General features: G+C 41.9%; 2 protein-coding genes across 4 annotated transcripts in view; one reads left to right on the forward strand and one right to left on the reverse strand.

Annotated features, from left to right (window-relative positions):
• dapp1 (dual adaptor of phosphotyrosine and 3-phosphoinositides) overlaps positions 1-10,629 on the forward strand; it is a 92,620-nt gene extending 81,991 nt beyond the window's left edge. For both annotated transcript variants that reach the window (XM_063046911.1, XM_063046912.1), the window contains exons 7-9: positions 3,253-3,338; positions 7,658-7,745; positions 9,321-10,629. In XM_063046911.1, the coding sequence (XP_062902981.1) occupies positions 3,253-3,338; positions 7,658-7,745; positions 9,321-9,350 (204 nt within the window). In that variant the 3' untranslated portion in view covers positions 9,351-10,629. The remainder of the gene's footprint in view (positions 1-3,252; positions 3,339-7,657; positions 7,746-9,320) is intronic.
• Positions 10,630-10,769: 140 nt separating this feature from the next.
• Positions 10,770-26,400, reverse strand: part of lamtor3 (late endosomal/lysosomal adaptor, MAPK and MTOR activator 3) — a 39,497-nt gene continuing 23,866 nt past the window's right edge. For both annotated transcript variants that reach the window (XM_063046913.1, XM_063046914.1), the window contains exons 6-7: positions 23,351-23,414; positions 10,770-12,765 (exon numbers count right to left, since the gene is read on the reverse strand). In XM_063046913.1, coding sequence (XP_062902983.1) covers positions 12,692-12,765; positions 23,351-23,414 — 138 coding nt within the window. In that variant the 3' untranslated portion in view covers positions 10,770-12,691. The remainder of the gene's footprint in view (positions 12,766-23,350; positions 23,415-26,400) is intronic.

The raw sequence follows: 26,400 nt of genomic DNA on the forward strand, positions 1-26,400 counted from the left end.
TCCATGCTGAATTGCTCTACAACTCTATCTTAGTTAGGAGTTAAAGTTGGTTTTAACCCCCTAACTAACTTCTATGAGTGCTGCCTGGTGGTGTAGTGGCATCAGCACTAGACTTTAAGGCTGGTCCAGCCAGCTCTTTGCTCTCTAGTTACCGTAACTAGAGAGAAGGTTCTTAGGGAAACTGAAAGGTCTGAAGGTAGATAAGTCATCTGGACCAGATGGTATACACCCCAGAGTTTGAAAGAGGTGGCTGAAGAGATCATGGAGGCATTAGTAATGATCTTTCAAAAATCACCAGTTTATGAAATGGTTCCAGAAGACTGGAAAATTGCAAATATAACTCCACTCTTCAAGAAGGGAGAGAGGTAGAAGAAAGGAAATTATAGGCCAGTTAGTCTGACCGCAGTGGCTGGGAAGATGTTGGAGTCGATTGTTAAGGATGTGGTTTCAGGGTACTTGGAGGCACATGATACAATAGGCCGTAGTCACCATGGTTTCCTCAGCGGAAAATCTTACCTGACAAATCTGTTGGAATTCTTTGCAGAAATAATAAGGATAGACAAAGGAGAATTGGTTGATTTTGTGTACAAGGTGCCGCATATGAGGCTGCTTAACAAGCTACGAGACCATGGTATTAGAACATAGAACATAGAATAATACAGCACAGTACAGGCCCTTTGGCCCACAATGTTGTGCCGACCCTCAAACCCTGCCTCCCATATAAGCCCCCACCTTAGATTCCTCCATATACCTGTCTAGTAGTCTCTTAAACTTCACGAGTGTATCTGCCTCCACCACTGACTCAGGCAGTGCATTCCACGCACGAACCACACTCTGAGTAAAAAACCTTCCTCTAATATCCCCCCTTGAACTTCCCACCCCTTACCTTAAAGCCATGTCCTCTTGTATTGAGCAGTGGTGCCCTGGGGAAGAGGCGCTGGCTATCCACTCTATCTATTCCTCTTATTATCTTGTACACCTCTATCCTGTCTCCTCTCATCCTCCTTCGTTCCAAAGAGTAAAGCCCTAGCTCCCTTAATCTCTGATCATAATGCATACTTTCTAAACCATCCTGGTAAATCTCCTCTGTACCCTTTCCAATGCTTCCACATCCTTCCTATAGTGAGGTGACCAGAACTGGACACAATACTCCAAGTGTGGCCTAACCAGAGTTTTATAGAGCTGCATCATTACATCACGACTCTTAAACTCTATCCCTCGACTTATGAAAGCTAACACCCCATGAGCTTTCTTAACTACCCTATCCACCTGTGAGGCAACTTTCAGGGATCTGTGGACATGTACCCCGAGATCCCTCTGCTCCTCCACACTACCAAGTATCCTGCCATTTACTTTGCACTCTGCCTTGGAGTTTGTCCTTCCAAAGTGTACCACCTCACACTTCTCTGGGTTGAATTCCATCTGCCACTTCTCAGCCCACTTCTGCATCCTATCAATGTCTCTCTGCAATCTTTGACAATCCTCTACACTATCTACAACACCACCAACCTACAGGAAAGATTCTAGCATGGATAAAGTAGAGGCTGATTGGCAGGAGGGAAAGAGTGGGAATAAACAGAGCCTTTTCTGGTTGGCTGCTGGTGACTAGTGGTGTTCCACAGGGGTTTGTGTTGGGACCAATTATTTTTACTTTTTATGCCAATGATTTGGATGATGGAATTGATGGCTTTGTTGCAATGTTTGCAGATGGTATGAAGATAGGTGGAGGGGCAAGTAGTTTTGAGAAAGTAGAGAGTACAGAAGGACATATTAGGAGATTGGGCAAAAAAATGGAATAGTGTCGGGAATTGTATGGTCATGCACTTTGGTAGAAGAAGTGAAAGGGTTGACTTTTCTCAATGGAAAGAAAATATTTTTTAAAAAACTGAGGTGCAAAGGGGCTTGGGAGTCCTTGTGCAGGATTCCCTGAAGGTTAATTTGCAGGTTGTGTCTGTGGTGAGGAAGGCAAATGCAGTGTTAGAATTCACTTTAAAAGGATTAGCATATAAAAGCAAGGATGTAATGTTGAGACTTTATAAAGCACTGGTGAGGCCTCACTTGGAGTATTGTGAGCAGTTTTGGGCTCCTTGTCTTAGAAAGGATGTGCTGAAACTAGCGAAGTTTCAAAGGAGGTTCATGAAAAGGATTCCAGGATTGAATGGCTTGTCATATGAAGAGTGCTAAATGGCTTTGGGCCTGTATTCGTTGGGATTCAGAAGAATGAGGATTGATGTCATTGAAACCTATCGAAGGGTGAAAGGCCTTGATGGAGTGAATGTGGAGAGGATGTTTCCTGTGGTGGGAGAGTCTAACACTAGAGGACACAGCCTCAAAAGAGAGGCATCTTTTTAGAACTGGGATGAGATGGGACTTTAGCCAGAGAGTGGTGAACCTGTGGGATTCTTTGCCACAGGCAGCTGTGGAGGCCAAGTCTTTATGTATATTTAAGGCAGAGGTTGATAGATTCTTGATTGGTCAGGGCATGAAGGGATACAAGAAGAAGGTAAAAGATTGGGGCTGAGAGGAAGATTGGATCAGCCATGATAAAATGGTGGAGGAGACTCAAGTGGCCTAATTCTGCTCCTATATCTTATGTTCTTAAGGTCTTTCCATCCATGCTTGGTTGAGCATTGTGCTGGCAACGTACTTGTTTAAAAAAACAGACAAATGGCAAGGTTGTCACCAAAGTGCCACAAGATGCAGAGAGGAATAACAACAGCTTCAAAGAGCTGTTTGAAAGCAGAACTAAATAGTTCTTCAAAGTACTAAATGGGATCTAGCATTTTACCCCTTATTGACAAATATCAGCACTGATACTAATGGCTTTGAAAAACGTGTTTTTTTCCCCCAGTAACTTCAGTATAACAATCTAGGTGGATACCAGTGGAACCCTATTTTTAATTCTGAATTGGTTATCAGAAGTTAAAACTGTTTTGACTACCTCTCTTTATTGGTAGCAAATGAATTACAGAATTGTACATGCCCAAACCACTTCCTCTGGGTGGCTCATTCCATAAACTAAACACACTCTGGGTGGGAAAAAGTTGCTCCTCAGGTCCCTTTTATAGAATTGCTTAATTAATCAGAATTATACTCAGCACAATGTTTTGAAGCAGAGGAGCAATATTTTAAACTGTTGCTCAGACCTCCCATGCTCCTCCCTGCAGTCGCAGACTGTATCATCTGTAATTGTTAACAATCTTGTATGCTTTCAATCTCAGTGATAAATTAAGTAAAATGTTTCCTTTACAGTCTACAGAACCAATCAAGACGTTAGATCTAACTGAATGTACTGGGGTACAATTTGACTATTCACAGGAGAGGATTAATTGTTTCTGGTAAGAAATAAAATAGCATGGCTTTAAATAGCTTGGTGGGGAATGATTCAGTTCCACATTTTCTTAAAGAAAATATGGCCGGATGTAAAACCAGTGGAATGAAATGTGTGTCTAATCCACTCAGACAGTTTATGTACAATACCTTAAAGATTACTAAATGCTGCTGCCAGTTGTTCCATTGGGTATGCAGTGGTGAACATCTAAGTTAATTTGATATAGTTTGACAGCACCACATTTTATAGATTGAAATTATTTTGAATTGAATCCAAGGAAACTTTGTTGTTCATTGTAAACCTTCATGTTTAGATTACAACAATGACAATTTTGCTTAAAAATGTTCAAACAGACCTCTTAGTTTCAGGGATCTGGGTTCAAGCCTGACCCTGGATGCAGTCTTGCATGTTCTCCCTGGGCTGCTCTATTGATATGCTGTTAATTGGCTACTGCAAAATTACCACCTTTACAGGTTAGTGGTCAAAGATAGTAAGGGGGTCAGATAGGCGATTCTGTGGACGCAGTCCAGAGACCCGGATGGTAGTTTGCCTCCCTGGTGCCAGGGTCCGGGATATTTCTGATCGTGTCCAAGATATCCTGAAGTGGGAGGGTGAGGAGCCAGAGGTAGTGGTACATATAGGTACCAATGACATAGGTAGGAAAAGGGATGAGGTCCTGAAAGAAGAATATAGGGAGCTAGGAAGGGAGTTGAGAAAAAGGACCGCAAAGGTAGTAATCTCGGGATTACTGCCTGTGCCACGCGACAGTGAGAGTAGGAATGCGATGAGGTGGAGGATAAATGCGTGGCTGAGGGATTGGAGCAGGGGGCAGGGATTCAAGTTTTTGGATCATTGGGATCTCCTTTGGTGCAGGCGTGACCTGTACAAAAAGGACGGGTTACACTTGAATCCTAGGGGGACCAATATCCTGGCAGGGAGATTAGCGGGGGCTACTGAGGTGACTTTAAACTAGAATGGTTGGGGGGTGGGAATCAAATTAAAGAGGCTAGGCGTGAGGAGGTTAGTTCACAACAGAGGGATGGGAACCAGTGCAGAGAGACAGAGGGGTGTAAAGTGAGCGTAGAAGCAAAAAGTACAAAGGAGAAAGTAAAAGTGGCAGGCCGACAAATCCAGGGCAAGCATTAAAAAGGGCTAAGAGAGTTGTAAAAGAGCGCCTGAAGGCTTTATGTGTCAATGCAAGGAGCATTCGTAATAAGGTGGATGAATTGGAAGTGCAGATTGTTATTAATGATTATGATATAGTTGGGATCACAGAGACATGGCTCCAGGGTAACCAGGGATGGGAGCTCAACGTTCAGGGATATTCAATATTCAGGAGGGATAGACATGAAGGAAGGGGAGGTGGGGTGGCGTTGCTGGTTAAAAAAGAGATTAACGCAATAGAAAGGAAGGACATAAGCCGGGAAGATGTGGAATCGATATGGGTAGAGCTGCGTAACACTAAGGGGCAGAAGACGCTGGTGGGAGTTGTGTACAGGCCACCTAACAGTAGTAGTGAGGTCGGAGATGGTATTAAACAGGAAATTAGAAATGTGTGCAATAAAGGAACAGCAGTTATAATGGGTGACTTCAATCTACATGTAGACTGGGTGAACCAAATTGGTAAAGGTGCTGAGGAAGAGGATTTCTTGGAATGTATGCGGGATGGTTTTTTGAACCAACATGTCGAGGAACCAACTAGAGAGCAGGCTATTCTGGACTGGGTTTTGAGCAATGAGGAAGGGTTAATTAGCGATCTTGTCGTGAGAGGCCCCTTGGGTAAGAGTGACCATAATATGGTGGAATTCTTCATTAACATGGAGAGTGACATAGTTAATTCAGAAACAAAGGTTCTGAACTTAAAGAGGGGTAACTTTGAAGGTATGAGATGTGAATTAGCTAAGATAGACTGGCAAATGACACTTAAAGGATTGATGGTGGATATGCAATGGCAAGCATTTAAAGGTTGCATGGATGAACTACAACAATTGTTCATCCCAGTTTGGCAAAAGAATAAATCAAGGAAGGTAGTGCACCCGTGGCTGACAAGAGAAATTAGGGATAGTATCAATTCCAAAGAAGTAGCATACAAATTAACCAGAGAAAGTGGCTCACCTGAGGACTGGGAGAAATTCAGAGTTCAGCAGAGGAGGACAAAGGGCTTAATTAGGAAGGGGAAAAAAGATTATGAGAGAAAACTGGCAGAGAACATAAAAACGGACTGTAAAAGCTTTTATAGATATGTAAAAAGGAAAAGACTGATAAAGACAAATGTAGGTCCCCTGCAGACAGAAACAGGTGAATTGATTATGGGGAGCAAGGACATGGCAGACCAATTGAATAATTACTTTGGTTCTGTCTTCACTAAGGAGGACATGAATAATCTTCCAGAAATAGTAAGGGACAGAGGGTCCAGTGAGATGGAGGAACTGAGTGAAATACATGTTAGTAGGGAAGTGGTGTTAGGTAAATTGAAGGGATTGAAGGCAGATAAATCCCTAGGGCCAGATGGTCTGCATCCTAGAGTGCTTAAGGAAGTAGCCCAAGAAATAGTGGATGCATTAGTGATAATTTTTCAAAACTCGTTAGATTCTGGACTAGTTCCTGAGGATTGGAGGGTGGCTAATGTAACCCCACTTTTTAAAAAAGGAGGGAGAGAGAAACCGGGGAATTATAGGCTGGTTAGCCTAACGTCGGTGGTGGGGAAACTGCTGGAGTCAGTTATCAAGGATGTGATAACAGCACATTTGGAAAGCGGTGAAATGATCGGACAAAGTCAGCATGGATTTGTGAAAGGAAAATCATGTCTGACGAATCTCATAGAATTTTTTGAGGATGTAACTAGTAGAGTGGATAGGGGAGAACCAGTGGATGTGGTATATTTGGATTTTCAAAAGGCTTTTGACAAGGTCCCACACAGGAGATTAGTGTGCAAACTTAAAGCACACGGTATTGGGGGTAAGGTATTGGTGTGGGTGGAGAATTGGTTAGCAGACAGGAAGCAAAGAGTGGGAATAAACGGGACCTTTTCAGAATGGCAGGCGGTGACTAGTGGGGTACCGCAAGGCTCAGTGCTGGGACCCCAGTTGTTTACAATATATATTAATGACTTGGATGAGGGAATTAAATGCAGCATCTCCAAGTTTGCGGATGACACGAAGCTGGGTGGCAGTGTTAGCAGTGAGGAGGATGCTAAGAGGATGCAGGGTGACTTGGATAGGTTGGGTGAGTGGGCAAACTCATGGCAGATGCAATTTAATGTGGATAAATGTGAAGTTATCCACTTTGGTGGCAAAAATAGGAAAACAGATTATTATCTGAATGGTGGCCGATTAGGAAAAGGGGAGGTGCAACGAGACCTGGGTGTCATTATACACCAGTCATTGAAAGTGGGCATGCAGGTACAGCAGGCGGTGAAAAAGGCGAACGGTATGCTGGCATTTATAGCGAGAGGATTCGAGTACAGGAGCAGGGAGGTACTACTGCAGTTGTACAAGGCCTTGTTGAGACCACACCTGGAGTATTGTGTGCAGTTTTGGTCCCCTAATCTGAGGAAAGACATCTTTGCCATAGAGGGAGTACAAAGAAGGTTCACCAGATTGATTCCTGGGATGGCAGGTCTTTCATATGAAGAAAGACTGGATGAACTGGGCTTGTACTCGTTGGAATTTAGAAGATTGAGGGGGGATCTGATTGAAACGTATAAGATCCTAAAGGGATTGGACAGGCTAGATGCGGCAAGATTGTTCCCGATGTTGGGGAGGTCCAGAACGAGGGGTCACAGTTTGAGGATAGAGGGGAAGCCTTTTAGGACTGAGATTAGGAAAAACTTCTTCACACAGAGAGTGGTGAATCTGTGGAATTCTCTGCCACAGCAAACTGTTGAGGCCAGTTCATTGGCTATGTTTAAGAGGGAGTTAGATATGGCCCTTGTGGCTACAGGGGTCAGGGGGTATGGAGGGAAGGCTGGGGCGGGGTTCTGAGTTGGATGATCAGCCATGATCATAATAAATGGCGGTGCAGGCTCGAAGGGCCGAATCGCCTACTCCTGCACCTATTTTCTATGTTTCTAATCTACGATTCAGGACTCAAAATTATTTAACGTCATTTCCAGTACGTAAGTGTAAAGGAGAACGAAATAATTGTTACTCTGGATCTCATGCAGCAGCATATATATTTAAAAAAAACAATAAATATAAATACATAGTTTGATTTTAAGTGTGGTTGATGAGCAATGAGAATAAGTTGGATGGAATGGGACTGAATGTCGGGGTCTAACATGAGCCAAATACCTTCTGTCATAATGAGTATATCGTCTCTTGACAGCTTAGTATTTCCTGAAAGAACGTATTATATGTGTACAAAGACAGGGATTGAAGCTGATGAATGGATCAAGTTAATACGGTGGAAACTGGTAAGTATCTACCTTAAAATAAGTGACTAGAGTTTGTAATAAGGGAAACAGTGTACTGTTTAGTAAGTTAAAGTGGAATTACTGTGGTAGGCATTGCACTACCACTCCTATTTGCTCCTCACAAGGAGAACATCACTTGCCTCAGCAAGATCTGTGCAGGAACCAGAAGTCGTTCATTGCTGTAAATGCTTTCCCCAAATCCACTGTAAAAGCTGAGTCATTTTTGGGAGGATATAGAGCATAACTGCTTTCCACTGATGTTACCCCCCCCCCCCCGGATAAGATGGGCAGTAGGAAATGTAAATAGAGATTAAATAGAAGTATACCTTCTGGCTCTTCAAGCCTGTTCTATTATTTGGCAATCATGTCAGGAACTCCACAACTCTGGCTAAACAATTCCAAAGATTCTTCATCTCAGAGTGTAGAAATTTCTTATTTCACTCCTAGCTGGCCTATCACTGAGACCACTTTCTTTTCCTGACCCCTACTAGATTTCTCAGCTCGGGGAAATATCCTCTGGATATAGTCAAACCCTAGTAAAGTTTCAATGTGATCTCCTCCCCTACACCAGTCAGCCTGGGTTAACATTAATTGGATCATTGTAACAGTAAGTTACCCTGCATGTTAACTCCTCTGTTAGCTGTGCTATTGTGTTCAAAATGGAGACACGAGCCTGCAGATGGTGGAAATCTGGAGTAACACACCAAGGAGCTGGAGGCAGCATTGATGAAGGAAAAAGGACAGTCGGGCATTTTGGGTGCTGATGGCAGCTCTTGACCTGAATGTGGACTGTTCATTTTCCTCCATTGATGCTGCCTGAGCTACTGAGTGAACATAGAAATTTACTGGCCCTTCGGCCCACAATGTTGTACTGACCATGTAATCTACTCTAGAGACTGCTTAGAGTTTCCCTAGCGCATAGCCCTCTATTTTTCTAAGCTCCATGTACTTACCTAAGAGGCTCTTAAGACCCTATTGTATTCGCTTCCACTGCCAGCAGTGCATTCCACGCACCCACCACTTTCTGTGTGGAAAAACTTACCCCTGACATCCCCTCAGTACCTATTTCCAAGCACCTTAAAACTATGCCTCCTAGTGTTAGCTATTTCAGCCCTGGGAAAAAGCCTCTGGCTATCCACATGATCAATGCCCCCTCATCATCTTATACGCATCTATCAGGTCTCCTTTCATCCTCCTCCATGGGGTAAAGGCCAAGCACACTCAATCTATTCTCATAAGGTATACCCTCCAATCCAGGCAACATCCTTGTAAATTTCCTCTGCACTCTCTCCATAGTCTCCACATCCTTCATGTATGAGTAAGAGTTCTTGCAGCTCTTTTGTGTGTTTCTCTGTTTGTTGTTTTTAATACTTGAAGCTGATCCTTGGCATGATTTTTTCACACCTCCCTTCAAATATATCTGTCCTTATTTGGTCAAATCAGTCCAGCACGGACACCAGCTGCCCTGCCAACTGAGGGATAACTTGAGAGTAGAGGAGAGCAAATGAGTTTATTGCTGTGCAGAGGTGGTCAGCAATTCTGCTACAACTAATGTGTTTCTTCTTCCTATTCCAGTCTCAAATGAAGAAAGCTGCGAAAACTTAAACCAGCAAGAATTTCCTCCAGAACAGAGGCAGCTTTTAATGAACTTCACTTAAAAGTGTAGATTTGGAAGAAATTCTAAAACTTGCTATAGTTTTATTTTCATGAAGTTACACCAAGATCCTTTGCCCATCAAAAAACATTTGGTCCCTTTACTGGAGCAATAGAATTCAACAGCAGGTGGTAAACTTGGAATCTACATTTATGTGTTTTTCTGTATTACAAAAAGGATGCAATAACTTTGGGGAAAGATAATATAAACGGGACCTTGTACCTCACAAGCTCTGGCGAAATGGAAATTACAACAATAGATGTGCTTTATAGTGGTTAAGCAGGATGAGTGCATGGAGAAAACTTGTGTAAAGCATAAGCAAAATGTTATACCTGTAAAGTTATGTAGATATCATTGGTTAACCAAGAGAAAGGATGAAATAGTAGGTTACTCAGCAATAACTGTCTTTCACCTTTGCAGAGTCAGCTTGATAAATGTTTAATTTAAATTATTTAATCATCAACCCAGTTGCTGGTTTTGCATAATGTTAAGAATGTGCTTAAGAGAAGTTTTTAACATATTACAATTAATACAGGTGAAACCCTCTTGTCTTGCATGCTGTGGTTAGGTATGTTTTGAATCCAGCCACATTAGTTTGCAGACTGACCACCAGGATAGCTGTACTAGAATTTTAGATTAGTAAAATTTGAGATATGAAATAAAAATTTGCTCTTATGGAATTTTTCTCTTCATACCATATACCCACACACAGGACTGAACCAGTAATTGATCAAACATGGGTGTAATTGCATAACATGAGCATGTTGGGCCAGAAGGGCCTGTTACTTATCTCTAAATAAGTAAATAAAATTGGCAAAGTTTCTGATTAATTGTAAATAAGGGCCTGGAGTCAAACAATATCAAAAGCTGATTACAAAGTATCATAGCACATTGTGAAGTCCATTGACTTATTGCCAAACTCTGTCCTGACTTGTCTGGACTATTGGATGTGACTCCCTGTTATATCAAATACTTGTTTTTATATGCTATACTGTAGTGATTTTCCAGGGAAGCCAGTGCAAAATTTCCATGATGCTGACCCCATCCTCATGACTGGCTCTCCGTATGGATCTGGCCACACACTCTGCCTGGACTTTTTACAATCCAGACTAACAAACAAACAAGCAGTACTGCTGAATTATTGGAGTTTCAGCACACCCACCCATGTTAAAACTATCAATATGGTTTATGCTCCTTTAAAGGCAAAAGCAAGAGAGCAGGACAGAACGTTTCCTTTTGAATTAAGGCAGTTTGCAAGTTTAAAACTGAACTTTGGGTTAAGCTCCAGTAAGTCTGAAAAAGAATGACAATAATCCTATTAAATCAAACGAAGTGACACAGGAATAATAAAAAAAATTACTACATGTTGATAGAATGAAAAATTAAACTAAACTTTAATATAAACACTTTTGCTATCAAATTAATTTCACAGCTAATAAAGATCTTACTGGAAAGTCACAAATGCAGCACGTATACAAGCCTTTTGCCCATCAAGTTCACTCCTACCATAGTGCAGTACTGAACTAGCTAGCCCTAATTTTCCTGCAATCAGCCCATATTACTCCAAGCCCTGCCCCTTCATGTACCCATCCAAGTGCTCTTAAATGATAATGCCACCACCATTTCCTCTGACAGCTCATTCCATCTATACTCCCCACCCTCCACATGGTAGCATAAAAAACAAGGTTTTTTTTCCTACAACAGCAACATTATTTTTCTTTTGCACATTATGATATGAGATACTGGAAACGGTTCTGAAGATAAGTTGATAAGAACATGGAGGAACTCAGGCAGAATCTATGGAAAAAGAGTACATCAACTGCTTACTCTTTTCCATAGATGGTGCCCGACGAGTTCCTCCAGCATTTTGTGTGTATTGCTTGGATTTCCAGCATCTGCAGATTTTCTCTTGTCTGTGATTGGTATAAACTTTATTCTTCACACTCAGGTCCCAGATCAGGTCTGTCTATAGTTTTTGTTCCAGTATGCAAATCAAAACATCTTTAACTTTTTTTTTAAAAAAACAAATCAGTCACACCACACATTAAAAAAAAATTAGACCATCTTAACATGACAAGGTTTCACTAAACTTTAAAATCCCAGAAATGTGTCTCTTAGAGATGATCACCAGCTGAATGAAAACCCTTTCCATTAAATGAAGTCTTCTGTAGTTTTAACTCAATAGAGCAGATGTTTTACAACTCAGAATGAACCCAAAGAACTTCAAAGCTAATGACATGAGTGCTGTTAACAGAAGGAATCCGCAGTCAACATGTAGCCATCAAAGATGAAATCAAAGAAAATTTAAACAGAACTGTAAATGTCACAAACCTGAAATAAAAACAAAATATGGGAAACTCTCAGCAGATTAGGCAACTGAGGTGGAAACAGGTGCTAAGTGTTTCAGGTTCAGAAACATTCATCAGGCCTCAGATGAATATCGGAACTGAAAGACAGAACCAGCTACTAACTAGCTGAGTCTAGTCATAGTCATACAAAAGTACAGCACAGAAACAGGCCTTTTGGCCCATCTAGTCCTCTCACGTCAATGGCCCCCACCCCCAAACACTTTGAGACAGAGAAATCTCCACTAACACAAAAATGCATCTTTAAAATGAGATTAACTAACAAAATTTTCAAATAAATCAGATTATAAATATATTATAAATATACTGGCTTATTTCAAAGTGCTGTACACGTTAACAGAAACAAGCTGGACAGATCTGATAACTTTGTTTAATTCAAAACTGTATTGGACTCTGGTTTCCTACAGACTGTAATTCTGGATTTAATAACGAGATCTCAATCAGAAAAGAACAAGTTTGAAATTATATCAACAGTTTTAAATGACTAAGATTTTCACTTTGTACATTAAATCTAGAAAAACAAATGCAATTTATATACCATAATAACTTAAATTCAGCCTTGGTTCTCTCTTCCCTACACTGTGCCTCCAAAAATAAGCCAATGCATCATGACAATCAGAGACTAGAAGCAGTATTAACTTTCACAAATGGTATTTTATATACAAATTGATTGGGAGCACCTTAAGGAAATCAGAACTCTGACCACTGGCACAGCTGTTAAGCAAAGGAATAGCCAATCTAAGAAATACTGTTGATGTTGCAGGAAAGCCATGCACAATCCAAGTCTCAATTTCAGCAGCATTAACTCGACAAGTTACCTTTTTAAGATATCATAATGTACAAATTTTGTAAATTATGCTGCCTAACAACTTGCCAGTAAGTTCACAATGTTCAAGGCAGTGGGTGTATTTTCTGGAATGTGCAGTTCATGAAACTTCCACAGCTTGGCGCAGCTCTTCAAACAATGGGGCCAGCTCCTTCTCCAAACTGACGATTAATCCTTTAAGACAGAACACAACAATTTAACGGTGGCTAATTATTTTAGTCACACATCTACACATTGAAAAATCCATTTGACCCTCCAATCCACATTACAACTTCCCATCCATCCCCTTGTCCTTCACATTGATCTTTTTCTCTTTGAACCAAACCCTTAGTGTCTTTTTTTAAAGATGAATAGAGTATGAAGATAAACATCCAGAGGTCCTCACTACCACAAATCTGACTGTTCTAACATCATTTTCACCAAGATCAAGTAGCTGAGTATCACCAGTCTCTCAGTGGTGATTCAGAGTTGACCCCACAGCAGGTGAGCTCTACCATAGACTCACTAACTTCATCTGTTTCAGTAGACAGAAGCACGCAAACTGAAAAAAAAAATGACACTTTTCAAACACAGAATGAATCTCAAATCTGCTAGCATCATTGAGAAGAGTCACAGAGCAATGCAACATGACTACAGACCCTTCAGCCCAATGGGCCCCATGACATCCACCAAGCTGGTCCCAGTTTCCTGTATTCAGCCCATATCCTCCCAGGACACTCTCTTCCATATACTTATCAAAGAGATTCTTAAACTGCACTAACTCCCCCATTCCTCTCCCTGGGGTTAGATTCTCTTTTTTACCCCCTCTCTCCCTCTCTGAGGTTAGAGCCCCACTAATCCCTTTCTTTCTTGTTTTAGGATTATACCCCTACTATCCCCACTCTGGGGTTACACTCCCACTGATCTCCTCTCCCTGGAATTATACCCACTTACAACCCCCTTTCCCCTCTCTCCCCTCCCCTGGGGTTATTACACCTCCACTCACCCCCAATGAATATAACGAACTAAAGCAAAAGTCATAAAGTTGATAAGACACTACATTTTAAAATAGGCTAAAGAAAATCAACCACCAGATTGATTCCTGGGATGGCAGGACTTTCATATGAAGAAAGACTGGATGAACTGGGCTTGTACTCGTTGGAATTTAGAAGATTGAGGGGGGATCTGATTGAAACGTATAAGATCCTAAAGGGATTGGACAGGCTGGATGCAGGAAGATTGTTCCCGATGTTGGGGAAGTCCAGAACGAGGGGTCACAGTTTGAGGATAGAGGGGGAGCCTTTTAGGACCGAGATTAGGAGAAACTTCTTCACACAGAGAGTGGCGAATCTGTGGAATTCTCTGCCACAGGAAACTGTTGTGGCCAGTTCATTGGCTATGTTTAAGAGGGAGTTAGATATGGCCCTTGTGGCTACGGGGGTCAGGGGGTATGGAGGGAAGGCTGGGGCGGGGTTCTGAGTTGGATGATCAGCCATGATCATAATAAATGGCGGTGCAGGCTCGAAGGGCCGAATGGCCTACTCCTGCACCTATTTTCTATGTTTCTATTAGCAAGCGGTGACAAAAGTTACAAAATATTGGAAAATGAGGTGTCAAGGCTGAATGTTAAACTACAGGAAATGGAACAGAAATGGCCAAGTGCACTTGGCAGGGCACACAATTGGAGGTCATGTAACAAAAAATACTGCATTGGAAATAATATATTGTAGAAGCAATAAATAAGCTTAAAATGACTAAAATAAACTCGTGTTATTTGTCTTCCCCCTCAGCTGTACTAAAAATATATTTTAACAGCATAAAAAAAGGTGAACCTAAGCCATGCAAGGACAATACCAATGAAACTGGACATTATACTTCTTTATAAAGGATAGAAATGTTTTAAGGATATAAATATTTATTATCACCAGTCTGGTTCTACTTGTGTTTTGTTTTTCATTTAATCCAATAAAACCCTTTGTCATTTGAAACGATCCAGTGAAATCATTACATAAAGCAACAATGCCCAGAATATCTTGTTTCCTTAACTATTACTTATTTTTTATTTCGAGATGCAGCACGTACCAGGCCCTTCCAACCCTCCGAGCCTAGACAGGACTAATTACCAATTAACCTACTAACTGGTACATCTTCGGACTGTTTGAGGAAACTGCAGCACCCAGAGGAAACCCACACATTTCACGAGGAGGACATACAAACTCCTTAAAGAAGACACCAAGACTGAACTCTGAAATCGGAAGCCCTGAGCTGTAATAGCGTTGCACTAACTGCTACGCTACTGTGATGCCCATTATCATAACTCCCAGTCTCTGTCACTGTTTATCAGCTGACCACCTCAGCAGATGCATCTTAGGAAGCAACACCTCTCAAATAAAATATAAAACAGAACATGAAAGAGGAAGTTCAACTCAACCGATTTAAACATCTACTGCAACTTTTCTTTGTCTGTCCATTGATTTTCGATATTGACTGAGGCCTGGGCAAGGTTGTATGGAAGACTGGCAGTTGCCCATGCTGCAAGTCTCCCCTCTCCACACCACCGATGTTGTCCAAGGGAAGGGCACTAGGACCCATGCAGCTTGGCACTGGTGTTGTCACAGAGCAATGTGTGGTTAAGTGCCTTGCTCAAGGACACAACACGATGCCTCGGCTGGGGCTCGAACTAGCGACCTTCAGAACACTAGACCGATGCCTTAACCACTTGACCACGCACCACACTGCAACCTTTATGTTTGTCCATATATACAAATTTTATTAAGAAAAAACATTCACATTGAACCTTAGGATGAAATCTAAATCATTTTGCCAAAGTACTGTTCACCATCACTATCATTTATTTCTATGGCTCACAAGTGCTCTTCAGTTGTATCCCCTTTCACAGTTGCGTCTTTCATAAAAATGTCATAAATCTCAGCAATAAACCCACTGTAACTATAGAGAAAAAGAAATACAAGGCATGTAGGCCATATCTTAACACTTGTATGTAAGGAAGGACTTTTCTCGATTCCACTAAAAGTACCTTGCATGTATGACAGGCAATTATGCCCAGAGCAAATGCAAGATTTTGCAAATGCTGGAATCTGGAACTATAAACAACTGCTGGAAGAATGCAATGGGTCAGGTGAAGTACGTCAAACTGAAACATCAACTGTCTAATTCCCTCCAGATACTGCCCGACTTGTTAAGTTCCTCCAGCAGTTTGTTTTTTCTATGTCTATAGCAGAATTTTCTTTCTCAATAAATCCAGCAGGTTTAAGATGGAGAGTGACATAATTAATTCAGAAACAAAGGTTCTGAACTTAAAGAGGGGTAACTTTGAAGGTATGAGATGTGAATTAGCTAAGATAGACTGGCAAATGACACTTAAAGGATTGACGGTGGATATGCAATGGCAAGCATTTAAAGGTTGCATGGATGAACTACAACAATTGTTCATCCCAGTTTGGCAAAAGAATAAATCAAGGAAGGTAGTGCACCCGTGGCTGACAAAAGAAATTAGGGATAGTATCAATTCCAAAGAAGAAGCATACAAATTAGAGTGGGAATAAACGGGACCTTTTCAGAATGGCAGGCGGTGACTAGTGGGGTACCGCAAGGCTCAGTGCTGGGACCCCAGTTGTTTACAATATATATTAATGACTTGGATGAGGGAATTAAATGCAGCATCTCCAAGTTTGCGGATGACACGAAGCTGGGTGGCAGTGTTAGCAGTGAGGAGGATGCTAAGAGGATGCAGGGTGACTCGGATAGGTTGGGTGAGTGGGCAAATTCATGGCAGATGCAATTTAATGTGGATAAATGTGAAGTTATCCACTTTGGTGGCAAAAATAGGAAAACAGATTATTATCTGAATGGTGGCCGATTAGGAAAAGGGGAGGTGCAACGAGACCTGGGTGTCATTATACACCAGTCATTGAAAGTGGGCATGCAGGTACAGCAGGCGGTGAAAAAGGCGAATGGTATGCTGGCATTTATAGCGAGAGGATTCGAGTACAGGAGCAGGGACATACTACTGCAGTTGTATAAGGCCTTGGTGAGACCACACCTGGAGTATTGTGTGCAGTTTTGGTCCCCTAATCTGAGGAAAGACATCTTTGCCATAGAGGGAGTACAAAGAAGGTTCACCAGATTTGATTCCTGGGATGGCGGGACTTTCATATGAAGAAAGACTGGATGAATTGGGCTTGTACTCGTTGGAATTTAGAAGTTTGAGGGGGGATCTGATTGAAATGTATAAGATCCTAAAGGGATTGGACAGGCTAGATGCAGGAAGATTGTTCCCGATGTTGGGGAAGTCCAGAACGAGGGGTCACAGTTTGAGGATAGAGGGGAAGCCTTTTAGGACCGAGATTAGGAAAAACTTCTTCACACAGAGAGTGGTGAATCTGTGGAATTCTCTGCCACAGGAAACAGTTGAGGCCAGTTCATTGGCTATATTTAAGAGGGAGTTAGATATGGCCCTTGTGGCTACGGAGGTCAGGGGGTATGGAGGGAAGGCTGGGGCGGGGTTCTGAGTTGGATGATCAGCCATGATCATAATAAATGGCGGTGCAGGCTCGAAGGGCCGAATGGCCTACTCCTGCACCTATTTTCTATGTTTCTATGTTTCTAGCCAGAGAAAGTGGCTCACCTGAGGACTGGGAGAAATTCTGAGTTCAGCAGAGGAGGACAAAGGGCTTAATTAGGAAGGGGAAAAAAGATTATGAGAGAAAACTGGCAGGGAACATAAAAACGGACTGTAAAAGCTTTTATAGATATGTAAAAAGGAAAAGACTGGTAAAGACCAATGTAGGTCCCCTGCAGACAGAAACAGGTGAATTGATTATGGGGAGCAAGGACATGGCAGACCAATTGAATAATTACTTTGGTTCTGTCTTCACTAAGGAGGACATAAATAATCTTCCAGAAATAGTAAGGGACAGAGGGTCCAGTGAGATGGAGGAACTGAGCGAAATACATGTTAGTAGGGAAGTGGTGTTAGGTAAATTGAAGGGATTGAAGGCAGATAAATCCCCAGGGCCAGATGGTCTGCATCCTAGAGTGCTTAAGGAAGTAGCCCAAGAAATAGTGGATGCATTAGTAATAATTTTTAAAAACTCGTTAGATTCTGGACTAGTTCCTGAGGATTGGAGGGTGGCTAATGTAACTCCAGTTTTTAAAAAAGGAGGGAGAGAGAAACCGGGGAATTATAGACCGGTTAGCCTAACGTCGGTGGTGGGGAAACTGCTGGAGTCAGTTATCAAGGATGTGATAACAGCACATTTGGAAAGCGGTGAAATGATCGGACAAAGTCAGCATGGATTTGTGAAAGGAAAATCATGTCTGACGAATCTCATAGAATTTTTTGAGGATGTAACTAGTAGAGTGGATAGGGGAGAACCAGTGGATGTGGTATATTTGGATTTTCAAAAGGCTTTTGACAAGGTCCCACACAGGAGATTAGTGTGCAAACTTAAAGCACACGGTATTGGGGGTAAGGTATTGGTGTGGGTGGAGAATTGGTTAGCAGACAGGAAGCAAAGAGTGGGAATAAATGGGACCTTTTCAGAATGGCAGGCGGTGACTAGTGGGGTACCGCAAGGCTCAGTGCTGGGACCCCAGTTGTTTACAATATATATTAATGACTTGGATGAGGGAATTAAATGCAGCATCTCCAAGTTTGCGGATGACGCGAAGCTGGGTGGCAGTGTTAGCAGTGAGGAGGATGCTAAGAGGATGCAGGGTGACTTGGATAGGTTGGGTGAGTGGGCAAATTCATGGCAGATGCAATTTAATGTGGATAAATGTGAAGTTATCCACTTTGGTGGCAAAAATAGGAAAACAGATTATTATCTGAATGGTGGCCGATTAGGAAAAGGGGAGGTGCAACAAGACCTGGGTGTCATTATACACCAGTCATTGAAAGTGGGCATGCAGGTACAGCAGGCAGTGAAAAGGCGAATGGTATGCTGGCATTTATAGCAAGAGGATTTGAGTACAGGAGCAGGGAGGTACTACTGCAGTTGTATAAGGCCTTGGTGAGACCACACCTGGAGTATTGTGTGCAGTTTTGGTCCCCTAATCTGAGGAAAGACATCTTTGCCATAGAGGGAGTACAAAGAAGGTTCACCAGATTGATTCCTGGGATGGCAGGACTATCATATGAAGAAAGACTGGATGAACTGGGCTTGTACTCGTTGGAATTTAGAAGATTGAGGGGGGATCTGATTGAAACGTATAAGATCCTAAAGGGATTGGACAGGCTAGATGCAGGAAGATTGTTCCCGATGTTGGGGAAGTCCAGAACGAGGGGCCACAGTTTGAGGATAGAGGGAAAGCCTTTTAGGATCGAGATTAGGAAAAACTTCTTCACACAGAGAGTGGTGAATCTGTGGAATTCTCTGCCACAGGAAACAGTTGAGGCCAGTTCATTGGCTATATTTAAGAGGGAGTTAGATATGGCCCTTGTGGCTACGGAGGTCAGGGGGTATGGAGGGAAGGCTGGGGCGGGGTTCTGAGTTGGATGATCAGCCATGATCATAATAAATGGCGGTGCAGGCTCGAAGGGCCGAATGGCCTACTCCTGCACCTATTTTCTATGTTTCTATGTTTCTAGCCAGAGAAAGTGGCTCACCTGAGGACTGGGAGAAATTCTGAGTTCAGCAGAGGAGGACAAAGGGCTTAATTAGGAAGGGGAAAAAAGATTATGAGAGAAAACTGGCAGGGAACATAAAAACGGACTGTAAAAGCTTTTATAGATATGTAAAAAGGAAAAGACTGGTAAAGACCAATGTAGGTCCCCTGCAGACAGAAACAGGTGAATTGATTATGGGGAGCAAGGACATGGCAGACCAATTGAATAATTACTTTGGTTCTGTCTTCACTAAGGAGGACATAAATAATCTTCCAGAAATAGTAAGGGACAGAGGGTCCAGTGAGATGGAGGAACTGAGCGAAATACATGTTAGTAGGGAAGTGGTGTTAGGTAAATTGAAGGGATTGAAGGCAGATAAATCCCCAGGGCCAGATGGTCTGCATCCTAGAGTGCTTAAGGAAGTAGCCCAAGAAATAGTGGATGCATTAGTAATAATTTTTAAAAACTCGTTAGATTCTGGACTAGTTCCTGAGGATTGGAGGGTGGCTAATGTAACTCCAGTTTTTAAAAAAGGAGGGAGAGAGAAACCGGGGAATTATAGACCGGTTAGCCTAACGTCGGTGGTGGGGAAACTGCTGGAGTCAGTTATCAAGGATGTGATAACAGCACATTTGGAAAGCGGTGAAATGATCGGACAAAGTCAGCATGGATTTGTGAAAGGAAAATCATGTCTGACGAATCTCATAGAATTTTTTGAGGATGTAACTAGTAGAGTGGATAGGGGAGAACCAGTGGATGTGGTATATTTGGATTTTCAAAAGGCTTTTGACAAGGTCCCACACAGGAGATTAGTGTGCAAACTTAAAGCACACGGTATTGGGGGTAAGGTATTGGTGTGGGTGGAGAATTGGTTAGCAGACAGGAAGCAAAGAGTGGGAATAAATGGGACCTTTTCAGAATGGCAGGCGGTGACTAGTGGGGTACCGCAAGGCTCAGTGCTGGGACCCCAGTTGTTTACAATATATATTAATGACTTGGATGAGGGAATTAAATGCAGCATCTCCAAGTTTGCGGATGACGCGAAGCTGGGTGGCAGTGTTAGCAGTGAGGAGGATGCTAAGAGGATGCAGGGTGACTTGGATAGGTTGGGTGAGTGGGCAAATTCATGGCAGATGCAATTTAATGTGGATAAATGTGAAGTTATCCACTTTGGTGGCAAAAATAGGAAAACAGATTATTATCTGAATGGTGGCCGATTAGGAAAAGGGGAGGTGCAACAAGACCTGGGTGTCATTATACACCAGTCATTGAAAGTGGGCATGCAGGTACAGCAGGCAGTGAAAAGGCGAATGGTATGCTGGCATTTATAGCAAGAGGATTTGAGTACAGGAGCAGGGAGGTACTACTGCAGTTGTATAAGGCCTTGGTGAGACCACACCTGGAGTACTGTGTGCAGTTTTGGTCCCCTAATCTGAGGAAAGACATCTTTGCCATAGAGGGAGTACAAAGAAGGTTCACCAGATTGATTCCTGGGATGGCAGGACTTTCATATGAAGAAAGACTGGATGAACTGGGCTTGTACTCGTTGGAATTTAGAAGATTGAGGGGGGATCTGATTGAAACGTATAAGATCCTAAAGGGATTGGACAGGCTAGATGCAGGAAGATTGTTCCCGATGTTGGGGAAGTCCAGAACGAGGGGCCACAGTTTGAGGATAGAGGGAAAGCCTTTTAGGATCGAGATTAGGAAAAACTTCTTCACACAGAGAGTGGTGAATCTGTGGAATTCTCTGCCACAGGAAACAGTTGAGGCCAGTTCATTGGCTATATTTAAGAGGGAGTTAGATATGGCCCTTGTGGCTACGGAGGTCAGGGGGTATGGAGGGAAGGCTGGGGCGGGGTTCTGAGTTGGATGATCAGCCATGATCATAATAAATGGCGGTGCAGGCTCGAAGGGCCGAATGGCCTACTCCTGCACCTATTTTCTATGTTTCTATGTTTCTAGCCAGAGAAAGTGGCTCACCTGAGGACTGGGAGAAATTCTGAGTTCAGCAGAGGAGGACAAAGGGCTTAATTAGGAAGGGGAAAAAAGATTATGAGAGAAAACTGGCAGGGAACATAAAAACGGACTGTAAAAGCTTTTATAGATATGTAAAAAGGAAAAGACTGGTAAAGACCAATGTAGGTCCCCTGCAGACAGAAACAGGTGAATTGATTATGGGGAGCAAGGACATGGCAGACCAATTGAATAATTACTTTGGTTCTGTCTTCACTAAGGAGGACATAAATAATCTTCCAGAAATAGTAAGGGACAGAGGGTCCAGTGAGATGGAGGAACTGAGCGAAATACATGTTAGTAGGGAAGTGGTGTTAGGTAAATTGAAGGGATTGAAGGCAGATAAATCCCCAGGGCCAGATGGTCTGCATCCTAGAGTGCTTAAGGAAGTAGCCCAAGAAATAGTGGATGCATTAGTAATAATTTTTAAAAACTCGTTAGATTCTGGACTAGTTCCTGAGGATTGGAGGGTGGCTAATGTAACTCCAGTTTTTAAAAAAGGAGGGAGAGAGAAACCGGGGAATTATAGACCGGTTAGCCTAACGTCGGTGGTGGGGAAACTGCTGGAGTCAGTTATCAAGGATGTGATAACAGCACATTTGGAAAGCGGTGAAATGATCGGACAAAGTCAGCATGGATTTGTGAAAGGAAAATCATGTCTGACGAATCTCATAGAATTTTTTGAGGATGTAACTAGTAGAGTGGATAGGGGAGAACCAGTGGATGTGGTATATTTGGATTTTCAAAAGGCTTTTGACAAGGTCCCACACAGGAGATTAGTGTGCAAACTTAAAGCACACGGTATTGGGGGTAAGGTATTGGTGTGGGTGGAGAATTGGTTAGCAGACAGGAAGCAAAGAGTGGGAATAAATGGGACCTTTTCAGAATGGCAGGCGGTGACTAGTGGGGTACCGCAAGGCTCAGTGCTGGGACCCCAGTTGTTTACAATATATATTAATGACTTGGATGAGGGAATTAAATGCAGCATCTCCAAGTTTGCGGATGACGCGAAGCTGGGTGGCAGTGTTAGCAGTGAGGAGGATGCTAAGAGGATGCAGGGTGACTTGGATAGGTTGGGTGAGTGGGCAAATTCATGGCAGATGCAATTTAATGTGGATAAATGTGAAGTTATCCACTTTGGTGGCAAAAATAGGAAAACAGATTATTATCTGAATGGTGGCCGATTAGGAAAAGGGGAGGTGCAACAAGACCTGGGTGTCATTATACACCAGTCATTGAAAGTGGGCATGCAGGTACAGCAGGCAGTGAAAAGGCGAATGGTATGCTGGCATTTATAGCAAGAGGATTTGAGTACAGGAGCAGGGAGGTACTACTGCAGTTGTACAAGGCCTTGGTGAGACCACACCTGGAGTACTGTGTGCAGTTTTGGTCCCCTAATCTGAGGAAAGACATCTTTGCCATAGAGGGAGTACAAAGAAGGTTCACCAGATTGATTCCTGGGATGGCAGGACTTTCATATGAAGAAAGACTGGATGAACTGGGCTTGTACTCGTTGGAATTTAGAAGATTGAGGGGGGATCTGATTGAAACGTATAAGATCCTAAAGGGATTGGACAGGCTAGATGCAGGAAGATTGTTCCCGATGTTGGGGAAGTCCAGAACGAGGGGCCACAGTTTGAGGATAGAGGGAAAGCCTTTTAGGATCGAGATTAGGAAAAACTTCTTCACACAGAGAGTGGTGAATCTGTGGAATTCTCTGCCACAGGAAACAGTTGAGGCCAGTTCATTGGCTATATTTAAGAGGGAGTTAGATATGGCCCTTGTGGCTACGGGGGTCAGGGGGTATGGAGGGAAGGCTGGGGCGGGGTTCTGAGTTGGATGATCAGCCATGATCATAATAAACGGCGGTGCAGGCTCGAAGGGCCGAATGGCCTACTCCTGCACCTATTTTCTATGTTTCTATGTTTATATAAAGTCTGTTAATCTGCCCTCTGATAAAATATTCTGTGGAGCAGCAGTCTGTGGTTAGGAAACTAAAACAACCATTGTACTAAGTAGAAACTGAATATACTTTGGACTGATGTAGCAAGATGTACAGCTAACATTCTAGGTGTCATCACAGCACAACAAACAAAACCACTGAACCATATCACAGTAATGTGTATAACGTACCTGTGTTAGCATCACTGTTGGCTATGAAGCTAACCACCAAAGGCAACCGATTAAACTGCACAACCTAAAAAGCAAAGGGAAATGTTTCAAAATCAACCATCAAGGTGGACAAAACATAGGATAACTAGGCTTGAGGAACTGGCTGAACACTAATAATGCATGCCAATGGTCAGTAGGTGAAAACAGAAAGTGTGCACGTGTTCTTTAGGTTAAAGTGACCAACTTTCCACTCTGGACCTCAAATAGAAAGCAACACAGAACTGCATCGAGGAATACAGCATCACAATTCAGCTTTTCAGCTCAGTAATTTTTTTTACAAGCCATTAAGTGAGATCATGGCTTATATTCATCTCTATTCCATGACCCTTCCACATTGCATTATGGCCTTTTATGCTTTTATTTAACCAAATTTATATTGATCTGAAATTTAAAATCTACATACACAAATTGGCCACTATTAGGTACACCTGTATACCTGCTCATTAATGCAAATATCTAATCAGCCAATCAACTTAATGCCTAAAAGCATGCAACATTGTCAAACGGATCAGGTTTTGTTCAGACCAAACATCGGAACAGGTAAAAAACATGATCTAAGTGACTCTGATTGTAGAATGATTGTGGTGCCAACTGAAATGGTTGAATATCTCAGAAACTGCTGATGTCATGGGATTTTCATGCACAATAGTCTCTAGAGTTTCAAAGAATAGTATGAAAAACAAAAATAAGACATTCAGTGAGCGGCAGTTTTGTAGGCAAAACTCCTTGTTAATGAGAGAGGGCAGAGGAGAATGGCCAGGCTGGTTCAAGCCGAGAGGAAGGCAACAGGAATTCAAATAACTAGCATTCCAGCAGTGGTGTGTAGAAGAGAACATCTGAACGCACATGTCAGGATTTGAAATGGATGGAGTACACAGCAGAAGACCACAACGTGCATACAGTGCCACTTCATTAGGTGAAGGAGGTACCTAATAAAGTAGCCACTGAGCTAATGTTCTATTATAGATCTAAGAAGGTTCTCTTGCACAACTTACTGGTCCTAATTTAATATAGAAATATCTGCTTTTCCTAAGAGAAAATAAAACTTTATTAAATGTGTAACCTTTGCAGAGAGAGGAGCAGGAAGATGATAGATACAAAATTAGAAAGCAACACAACCTGCATGTGTACAACCATCCTGATATAGAATAGATTAAGTTACTGTTTCTGCTACTAATTTGTACTAAATACCATTTTGAACCTGTGCCATAAATTTCTATCATTCAGCATTTCAAGTATAGGCAGCACGGTAGCATAGTGGCTAGTGTAAATCTTTACAGCGCCGGCGACCCAAGTTCAATTCCTGCTCCTGACTGTTCTCCCCGTGACTGTAAGAGTTTCTGCCGGATGCTCTGGTTTCCTCCCACATTCCAAAAATGTACATAGGTCACTTGGATGTAATAGGGCAGCACGGGCTCATTGGGCTGGAAGGGCCTGTTACCATGCTGTTTGTCTAAATAAAAACAAATTATTTAACAAATGCAGGGCTGGACAGCCCTGTTGGCAGCTAATGGAGTAACATTGTTTTAGATTGCTCCTACCCTATTTATTTTATTGTCTCCTACCAGTTTTATTTTTTGAAACCTTATTATACGGCAAAAATCGGAATTTTCTGAGGAGTTTCAACAACTTAATGGCAAATTGGATACAATCCAACAAACTTTAACTGTGCATGAGAACCGAATTCAGGAAAATACTGCAAAGCTGGTGACACTTGAAGAGGATGTTGAAGATACAATTAAACTCTGCAAAAAGTTATCCTTATCCAATGACAAAATGATGAAAAGGATTTTCAATCTAGAAAATAGAAACAGGAGAAATAATTTGCGAATTTTGGGTCTTGAAGAATCAATTGAAGCCGCTGACCCTACAAAGTTCTTTGCAAACTTCCTGAAACAACGATTCCCTGTTTTATTCACTTCTGAGCCGAAGCTCGACCGAGCATATCGCTCGCCAACTTCGAAGCCATTGTCGTCAGCAGCGAGACCCAAGTCGGTCATTCTAAGTTTTCATGAATTTGTATTAAGAACCTTTTAATTGGCCATACCTGTCAACAAGGAATGATCGTTTTCCATGGTTATAAGGTCAGATTTGTGGAGGATTATTTGCCTAAAGTTATGGCTGATCGTATGAAACATAAAGAATTTATGTCGGAACTTTACAATAAAGGATTTAAACCATCCCTTCGGTTTCCTGCTCATCTGAGCACTGTTTTGAAGAACAGATTGCAAAAAAAATAAAGTCGGTTGAAGACACAAAAGAGTTTCTGAAGGCTGAAGTCTAAAATTTATATTTCTTATTTGATCAATTTTTTCTTCTGTTAATACGAATTTGAAATAAGGTTTCAATAAGCTTACGTTTTGGCTGTTCATATATGGTTTTCTGTTTTTTTTGATACTTTTTTATTATATCCCTTTTTGAGACTTTATTTTAATACAGCTTTCTTTAAATTTGTTTAAATTGATCCTTTTATATTTTTGAATACTGAGTTATTTTTCTTTTTATGTTGCATCTTGGTAGGGACAAATTGACCTTGAAGGACCGGAATTTCTGTCAACAGGATTTTTTGGGGAGGGAACTTTTTAGTTGTTAGCTCGCTGATGGCCTATTGGTCAGCCTTCTGGCTTTGGGTGGGGGAGGGGCTAGGGCCTATTTCTCTCTGGGAGCTGTGTTGGGTTGATTATATGATTATCTGTTTCACTACCTTACCTTACGGTTTGCTTTCTAGTTTTAATAATTTATGGCCAGATCTTTTAATTACATGATGATTTGTATTTAAAATGGTTCGAAATATTAACTTATTTACAAACCCCATTTCCAGATAAGTTGGGATATTTTCCAAAATGTAACAAAAACAAAAATCTGTGATATGTTAATTCACGTGAACCTTTATTTAACTGACAAAAGTACAACGAAAAGATTTTCAATAGTTTTACTGACCAACTTAATTGTATTTTGTAAATATACACAAATTTAGAATTTGATGGCTGCAACACACTCAACAAAAGTTG

This window comes from Mobula hypostoma, chromosome 4 (genome assembly GCF_963921235.1).
Source record: "Mobula hypostoma chromosome 4, sMobHyp1.1, whole genome shotgun sequence".
NCBI lineage: Eukaryota > Metazoa > Chordata > Chondrichthyes > Myliobatiformes > Myliobatidae > Mobula > Mobula hypostoma.